General features: G+C 43.2%; 1 protein-coding gene across 1 annotated transcript in view; it reads left to right on the forward strand.

Annotated features, from left to right (window-relative positions):
* Positions 1 to 9036, forward strand: part of MDGA2 (MAM domain containing glycosylphosphatidylinositol anchor 2) — a 557209-nt gene that overhangs the window by 502047 nt on the left and 46126 nt on the right. Inside the window, exon 11 of the mRNA XM_019519874.1 lies at positions 5635 to 5655. Within this exon, the coding sequence (XP_019375419.1) occupies positions 5635 to 5655 (21 nt within the window). The remainder of the gene's footprint in view (positions 1 to 5634; positions 5656 to 9036) is intronic.

Consider the following 9036-nt stretch of genomic DNA (forward strand, 5'->3'; position numbering starts at 1 on the left):
AACCAAGCGCTGCTTGACAAATCGCCCAGTTGATGCATATGTTCTTCTGCTAGGGACCACTCCATCTGCCAAGTAAACACAATCAGATCAATCTGAGTAGTGCTAATAGCTATTTTGTAAGCCAGCACAGCACCCATATGTCATGTCGTAACAATTAAAAAAATAATCAGCATCATTTCACATAAATCCGCCTAGGCCTGTTTGAAACAAGGTGACTGTTAAACATCTGAACCTTCAGCTCCTCCAATTAGAACCTGAAAAAGTACTTTTTTTCTATTAAAAAGTAATTAAGCAGCAATTATTTTCAAAATTAAGCTGCTTCTCACTAATCCAAAACTATCAGGGAAAGTTATTTAGAGTATCTAGAACGGAGTCCTGGTACACCTGTCTAGAACAGGTAGGGTGCACCGAACAAACCCAGGCACTCAGCATATACTACACGTCGCATTCAGGAAATGCTAAAGGTTTTCCAAAAAAGCTCTGGTTTCGACTAAGTAGTACAGAATGCAACTATTAAGGGGTAGTTTTTGGAGTCAAAGCCGACCATAGGTGACTGCACAGCTGCGAAGATCAAGTAGCAAGATCAGGCTCTTGGAAAGTAAGACTGGAGGGCGGGTATGGGGCTGTACAAGTTAAAGGCCATTTTTTTTTTTGGATAAAGAGACATTTCCTGGATATGGGGGTGAGTTACTGGCAAGTGTTAAAGTAGGTTTCAACAATTAAGCAGAGCTTAATCCACTTCAATGTTCCTTTCTTCCCTTCTTTCTTTGTCTTTCATAGTTTCATAGTTCTTGGGGCTGGAAGGACCTTACAGATCATCGGGTCCAGCCCCCCCTGCATTTGGGCAGGAAAGACTGCTGGGATCAAATGACCCCAGCAATGTTTGGTGTCAAGACATTTTTTGAGTGGGCATCAAGATACTTTTTGACTATTTAGAACATAAACTGTTCAAAGAAGTAGCTCTCTCACCATGTGTATGTACAGTGCCTGGCACAGAGGGACCCCAGCTGTGACTGAGGGCTTGCAGTACTATTCAGTTGCCAATAATAAAACATATGGTAGTTCAGTAACCAATCAATCCTGTATATTTAATAGTCCCAGCTATGACCATCCAAGACCAGTGTTTGGTTTGTTTGGTGTTTTGAATGAGACATGTAATGTGTTGTGCTCTCCTTGGGAGTTTTGAAGGCTACCTGAACTGTTATTTAACTCGGCTTTTAGTCTTGAAAGAATTTGTCAGACTGAAATAGAGATCAAATCTGAAAAAAAGAGTTGAAAATATAGGGATGGGGTCAAAGCATCTTCCAAGTCTAATGGCCCCTAAAGAAGCCTGATCAAAGGATGTTAATTCCTGTAGGCAATGGCGTACAAGGGAGGGATATGCCTGGCATCACATCCAGTGGCCTCAGGCCAAATGACCAGGTATCTAATTATCACGGGGCCAGCTGGGCATGGCCTTGACCTCTTACAGCTGGAACTTAAAATAAGATGCTGTAACAGCTTTGTTGCCGACCCTCAGTACAGAAATACAAGCCTGGTGTGGTACAATCTGCAAGAGCATGGATCTCCACACCTAAAATTGTGAGGCTATAGTGCGGTTTGACCCCCCACAGCTCTGAGTTGGAAGGCAGCTAAGGGGGTGTGTAGACTAAACGGGGGCCCTAAATTGAAGTGGTGGGTTTGGCCTGCCACTTGTCATGGGTGGAGTTTCTTTCCCAGGCTGCTGCCGGGCTGCCTGCAGGGCTTCCTGCAGAGCCCCGGAGCTGCACGGAGCCCGGTGCTTCGCCCCACGACTATAGAGGCAGCAAACTAAGCCTCCTGGGAGGAGTTTGAGTTTGCTGCACCCCAAGTCATTTAAGGGGCATTTCCTACAGCGGCTGGAATTATTGCGCAATATGCCGCCAAGGCGTGCAAACACCGGCACCATTAAAGCAGTGCAAAAGCGTTTAGCCTGCTTTAAAATGTTGTGCACACACGCCTCTTGTTTTGTCTACACACGGCCTAGATAACCAAGTGCAGTGGATGTAGGAGAATCCAGTAACGTTATCCTTCTGCTTTCTGTTCTGAGAGTGCATTTCAAATTGAGCAGTCATATCAGGGAGAATGGACTTGAATGGTGATAACTCTCAGCTTCAGAGATTTTCTAGATCGTTCACACGCAACCTTGGGAATTTAGCCCTTCAGTCATCCATTCGTTTCCCTTCACGGCTAATTTTACTTGCTACTTCTGGCCCATACAGCAACTTCCCCTTTTGGGAATGAGAATCTGAGAATCATGTGGCCCTGTTTTATACCTGCTTGTTGCATTGTCTAGGCAAGTGCTTTTTTTTTTGTCAGTTCATGATGCGTATATAAGTTTAGCCTAACCATGGTTTCATTCGTTATTCTGCTTTTGTCAGTCAATGCAAGATGAAGTTTACTTGGCACCCAGCCTTTTTTCTTTTTTTGGCTGCACTGTGAACAATCTGAAAAGCATGGCTCAAGGTTACCCATTAATGATAGTTTCTATAAAAGCCTCTCTGTGAGGTTACAAAGCAAGCGTCAGTAAATGCAGTTTCCAGCAATTTCAGCTAATTCCAAGTTCAGCCACTCAAGAAGTACACAAAATGAATGTTTCTTGGAGAATGAAAGGTAATTTGTTAGTGAATGCTATGAGGTATCTAATATAATGTAATGACTAAGTTTCTTTGGAAAATTACACTGGGGAAAATTGCTGATCATTCTTCTGGATAAAGTCAGATAAAGCAGCAAAGCTGTTAAAAGAGAGATCTTTTTAAAACTTCAGACCGAAGCCGAGTTTGTGAATGAAGGTCACATGTGAAGTGTTTGTGCCCATAAATAAAACAGTGCATCTGGGCAACAAAACATGGAACAAAGCCTGTTTTGAACAATGGGGTTACAGTACGGATGCCTGCCTTTCTCCAGCTGCACTACAGCAGCTATCCTGGTTTTAGGTGGGGAAAGAATTAGACGGCCGGTATTTCACTGAATCATGGATTTCTAGGGTCAAAAGGGACCTGGCAGATCATCGGGTCCGACCCCCTGCTCCAGGAAGGAAAGAGTGCTGAGGTTAAGTAACCCCAGCCAGATGCCTATCTAACCTCCTCCTGAAGACCTCCAAGGCAGGGGAGAGCACCACCTCCCTTGGGAGCCCATTCCAGATTTTAGCAACCCTTACTGTAAAGAAGTTCTTCCCTATGACCAATCTAAATCTATTCTCCTTCAGTTTGTGGCCATTATTTCTGGTAACCCCGAGAGGTGCCCTGTTAAACAGAGTGTCCCCTATACCCTGATCAGTTTGTAGGCAGCCACAAGATCGCCTCTCAGCCTTCTCTTGTGGAGGCTGAAGAGATTCAGGTCCCTCAGTCTGTCTTCATAGGGTCTTGCACCATGCGAGTAGCCCTCCTCTGAACCCTCTCAAGGTTATCCACATCCCTCTTGAAGTGCAGCGCCCAAGACTGGATGCGGTACTCCATCTGCGGCCTGACCGGTGCCGCGTAGAGGGGAATTATCACTTCCCTAGACCTGCTCGTGATGCTCCTGCTGATGCAAGACAGAGTGCGGTTAGTCCTGCTTATTGCCTCGTCACATTGGCGGCTCATGTTCATTTTTGCATCAGCCAGGACTCTGAGATCTCTTTCCACGGTCGTGGTGCTCAGTCTGGTACCCGCGAGTCTATAGGTGTGTTGGAGAGTCTTTCTCCCCAGGTGCAGCACTTTGTATTTGTTCTTGTTAAATTGCATCCTATTCTGATCTGCCCACTTGCCCAGTCTGTCCAAATCTGCCTGCATTCACTCCCTACCGTCCAGTGTGTTTACTATACCCCATGGTTTAGTATCATCTGCAAATTTGGACAGGGTGCTTTCAACACCTTCATCCAAATCTCTGATGAAGATATTAAACAGCACTGGTCCAAGGACAGAGCCTTGGGGGACCCCACTGCCCACAACCCTCCAGGGAGAGACCTGCCCATCCACCACCACTCTCTGAGTGCGTCCCATAAGCCAGTTTTTCCCCCACCTTACTGTGAAAAAATCCACATCGCAGCTGCTCAGTTTGCTTGTAAGAATTAGGTGTGATACTGTGTCAAAAGCCTTTTTAAAATCCAGGTAAATAATGTCTACTTCCACTCCTGCGTCTAAGCACTTCGTGACCTGGTCATAAAAAGAGATCAGGTTAGTCGGGCAGGATCTGGAAGGTAATTGCGCCTTTCTGATTGTAGCCTTGCTCCTACAGTCCCCCAGGAGCAGTGCTCACCTGAGTAAGGGCTATGGGCACAGCGTTTCAGCTCACAAGACACTTGCACCTCATTTTGACTGTCTTAATGGATGCATAGTACTGGCCCCAGCTTTCGGCAAACTTCTTCCACAATTTAGTCATAAACGTGTCAGCTTTCTGTCTTGCTTGATTAACTTCACAAATAAAATTGCTTGAATTAAGAACTAAATCATGACAACAAATAGTTTTGCAGATTAGCGAAGTCAGGGAGGGAAGGGAATTCAAAGCAGGTGGGCCAAAAATCTGTCAAATGAAAAACATGCTTTATCTGATGTTCTCAGAGACTCGAAATCATTGGGTCTTCCTGTCCTACAATGTGTATAGATGAGTAGAATAATTACTGTAAATGTTTTATAAAATAACTCTTTTACCCTTCCAGACTGATAATCCTTCTGTGATATGCATAGTAGTCTCCTAGATGAGATTTCAATCGTGCATTTCAGAAATGTGTTTAATTTATTTCTTGGCCAGTGGTTGTAAACCCTTCAGCCTTACGATGACAGATATATAACATAACTACTGAAAAATAACGTACATGCAAGTATTGCATGCATAATTTTAGAACAGAATGCCTCATTTACATCACAGTGTCTTTTACTTTTAAAAAAATCTACATATTCCTTCTTTTGTTTGACAATTATATTGGCATTTTTGGACAGACACAAATTCTCATTATTTCCTGAGACTCTCATTTGCTGAGCTGTACCAACAAACAGCACTTTTGTTATTTCAGCCATAATATCATCTCTCAAAGAGCCTGCAACAAAATAGCATTTGGTCGCTTGATTTAGGATGAAGTAATAGGTCTTGACATTTTACATACCTTCATTTTTGAATCCGGGAGAACGTATTTATTACAGACAAAATCCTCTGCCCTAAGGAGAGCTGATGTACTGCTAGAAGCAGATGCTAAGTGAGGAACAAAACCTATGTAGGGACTGATTTGGTGAGACATACTGTTGTCCTGTGATGTGTTGGCTTCATCTTCAAGAGACTTTGCACCAAGATGGTGGCATGCAGTTCGCCTGACAGCTCCTTCCTTCTCTAGAGTTTAATGATGGCTGTATCTAGGTTTGATGCCTGAAATTGCCATTTTGCTTCTCCATCTGTGAAGGGAGCATGCTCACCCTGGGAAGGAAAGGAATATCTCCTACCACCCAGCACTGATACTTTTGGCAGGTGAGAAGCAAAGCCCTTTTGATCCAGAAGGAAGCTACCTGTGCTGCTCACCCTCACAGTGTGCAATGATCTGGGCTCTGAGATGGATGCAGTTAATCCCATAAGATAGCGAGGGGACTTGGTCATACAAATGCTTTCAGGTGACACTAATTTGGGTCTCTTCTTTTTGTCTTCCAGCTCCAGTCAATCCCCACTTACGTAAGTATCTTTATCTGCTGTTGCTTCTGTTCATTTGAAGAATTAGCTTTGCGTTAATTATTGTTTTGCAAGTACACAACGAGAGGGTGGCATGTTGTTTCCACCTGTGGTCCCTGGATTCCATGAGACCTGTATTAATTTTGTAACATATAGTTTCTAGGGTTTCTAGGGTCGGAAAGGACCTAAACAGATCATCAGGTCCGATCCCCTGCCCTGGGCAGGAATGAGTGCTGGGATCATAATGCCCCAGCCAGATATCTAGCCAACCTCCTCTTGAAGACTCCCAAGGTAGGGGAGAGCACCACCTCCCTTGGGAGCCCATTCCAGAGCCTGGCAGCCCTCACCGTAAAGTAATGCCTCCTGATGTCCAGCCTGAACCTGCTCTCAATCAATTTCTGGCTAATATAAATGCACTCAGTTGCGTTAAAGCTTAGTCAAATAATGCGACTCTTTGTTGTCTCCGAAGTTGTTAAGTCAGCACGAGTTGGATCGAGAGCAAATTTTGGCTGTAGGAAACATCTGTTCCCCAGCATCCCAAACAGCTGACTAATCCCCAAGGCAAAGCTGCTTGTGCTCTCCAAGAACCTCTGGTTTGCGGGCAAAGGGTCATTGATAAATAATGTAGGGGGAGAAGGAATATAAATGAGTGGGGGAAGGCTCTGAAGTCAGCAGTGTTATTGAGGTAAATGTTTGGTCATTTAATCAGCACCAGCCCTGAATCTCACAGGCCTGCAAAATTAGATTAATAAACTTGCAAGAAAGGGTGGTTTCACATGATAGTTGATTCCTTCATCCTGCTTTGTGTTTGACCAAACCCACTCTTCTTTTTACCATGCTATTTTGACATTTCCAGTCCTGGTCAGAGCCTCATCTAGATGTGGTATTTTTTTAAAAACAGAAGCAATTTTTCCGTGACATGGTGAACACATGTTTTTTTTCAGCAGGAATGTGTGCAGTACCTTTCCACTGTAGGAAAGGGCAAGTTGATTGAAATAAAACTTGAACCAACCAGACCTTCCACTCCAGGGTCAGTCTGAACTATTGTTGAATCTCCATAAACTATTCTTGGCTAATTTCTTCTTCTTCTTGGTTGTCATGTCCCTCCCCCTTTGCCCATCTAGGTTTCGAAAGCGCAATGGAAAAAAAAGGTTGTTTTCAATGTGATAGGGGATGCAGAACAGATGGCATAGAAGTAATAATCATTTGTTTAGATGGGATGTGAAAAGAGAGGAGAAAAGGGGTTTCCTATTGCTTCTTTCTAGACTGGATAATAAAAGCGCGGACTTTATTAAACAGGAGTCCAAATCTATTTAGTCGTGGTTGCAATAACTGACAAAATATCCAGGCAGTGATAACTCTCAGTAAGCATCTTGGCTGTGTACTCAGCTGTAGGTGCTCCCATAGCAAACTAAATCATAAAGATAGAAACTGCACCTAGCAATAAGAAACATACTTTTTATTGCCCACGCCTCATGTTCAATTACACGTGCAAAGATAGAGCTGCAAAGGGAACAAATCTCTGCTATGGATGGCCCACCAGTATTACTGCTATTTTTCATCCACAGGGAGGATGAAAACCAGCCCTAGGATACCATGAGCAGTCTCAGTGCTTCTTTGTTTCAAATATAGATCACTGAACCCCGGCAAAAATTGTAAACTTGTTTGCTGAAAATCGGGTGAGGTGCGTTAATAATAAATCAAGGTCCAAGTCCAAGCCCATGGCAGCCAAGAAAAGGAATCCCATTGACGTGAACGAATTTCAGATTGGGCCTTCATGTTTTATGTATCTATCTACGGTGTAAGAGACGTGATTGATAGCACACCTGCCCAGGTCCATCTGTTGCATTGCTCCCTGATTCTGAAGATCTTAAGCTGCTTTCTTTTTGTCAGCCTACCTTTCACTATCAATGCATTGCTCAATAAAAGAGCTGGGTTAATGGTTCTGGAAATTAGGCTTGTCTCGATAGGGTAGTTACAATATGTGGAGCACCGGCACTCCTTCAATGACAGGGATTGTTTTCAGCCATGGGAGAGGGTAGCTCCATTGACCTGTCCAGGCAGCAGTTGTTCTGTCTGCGGTATTGCCTCTGAATATGCTAGGGAGGGTGGAAGAGTATTTCCATCCACAGCTGGAGTGAACCCATGAAATCGTTTTGTCCAGACACCTGAGCAGCCATCGGAGGGTAAAAATTTCAAGTCGATAAACATCTTTGATGAAACCCTGCCCCTGTTGAAATCAATGGCAAAATTCTCATTGAGTTGCATAGCCTCAGGACTTCATCCACCAAAATAGCGATGAAGAGTCTGTATTATATTCTCCCTCAGACCTCATCATGATGCTTTCTGGATCTTCATTTTATTTAATAAGTGTAGAAAAAAAGACTATATAAAATTATATAGCAACATCACCGGAGTCTGTGTTTGAAGAAGTTTAGGAATTGATTCAAAAGCAGGAAAATTCTGCCCTTTTCTTAGCATGGCAGGGGGGGATTGTAATCACCCATGTGCTGTTGCAAATTAGCAGTACTCACCAGCTAATGCATGTGAATGGGAGACTGAAATAAGGTCCTTCCTATATAAATTCTGCTGCAGGAGACTGCGTGCATCATTCGCTGATAGTAGATGTCTCTAATAACTAAGCTGGCATTATCTAGTGAGTAAAAAACCTGAGATATGGCCTTAAAAATCCTTTTTTGTGGCTTTAATAAGGACCATTAAGGAATCTATTTCTATGATGCATGCGTATAAGTCCCATTCATAGGAAGAGAAGCTGCATCTGAATAAGGGAAAAGATTAGCTTTTAGATATGCCTATTCAAATGTGGATATAATGGGGGAGGGAGAGATGAAAGAGATTAATAAAAGCTTGCAGCACCTTGAGAACATGGTTTCAAATTTGGCTCTGATCAGCAGTGAAATTATTAATGGCTTCAGCCTACTTCCTAAATTGGCATGTGCCTGGAAAATAAAAATCAGTACCTTTATTGGAGCTAATTAGCAGCTCTGCTGGCATTTTTAGATCTGAATGGATGCCAAAATGAATCTCAACTCCGGGATGCTGTGGCCAGGTAGAGTTGCATAGGGAAGCCCAGACTTGCAACCCCTTTGATGTGCCTGTTTCATGAGTAAATAAAGGACAATGCCGATCTGTTAAAGACACTGAACTCTTGTGCAGGAAAGGCACTTATCTGAGCCTGAAGAATTAGTTTAATTCCTGTATTTTGTCAATTTGTTTTTGTGTCTTCAGTGCCAAGAATACTTGGCACTGCTCTTTTAAAATATATTGCAAATGGCTGACTCCCCTTTGAAGTCAGTGGGGTTTTTTTGCTTTGTTTTGTTTTGTTTTGTTTTAGTTTTTTGGTTAATAGATGACAAACTTTTA

The sequence above is a fragment of the Gavialis gangeticus genome, unplaced genomic scaffold, assembly GCF_001723915.1.
Source record: "Gavialis gangeticus isolate Ggan-Ray unplaced genomic scaffold, GavGan_comp1, whole genome shotgun sequence".
Taxonomy (NCBI): Eukaryota; Metazoa; Chordata; order Crocodylia; family Gavialidae; genus Gavialis; species Gavialis gangeticus.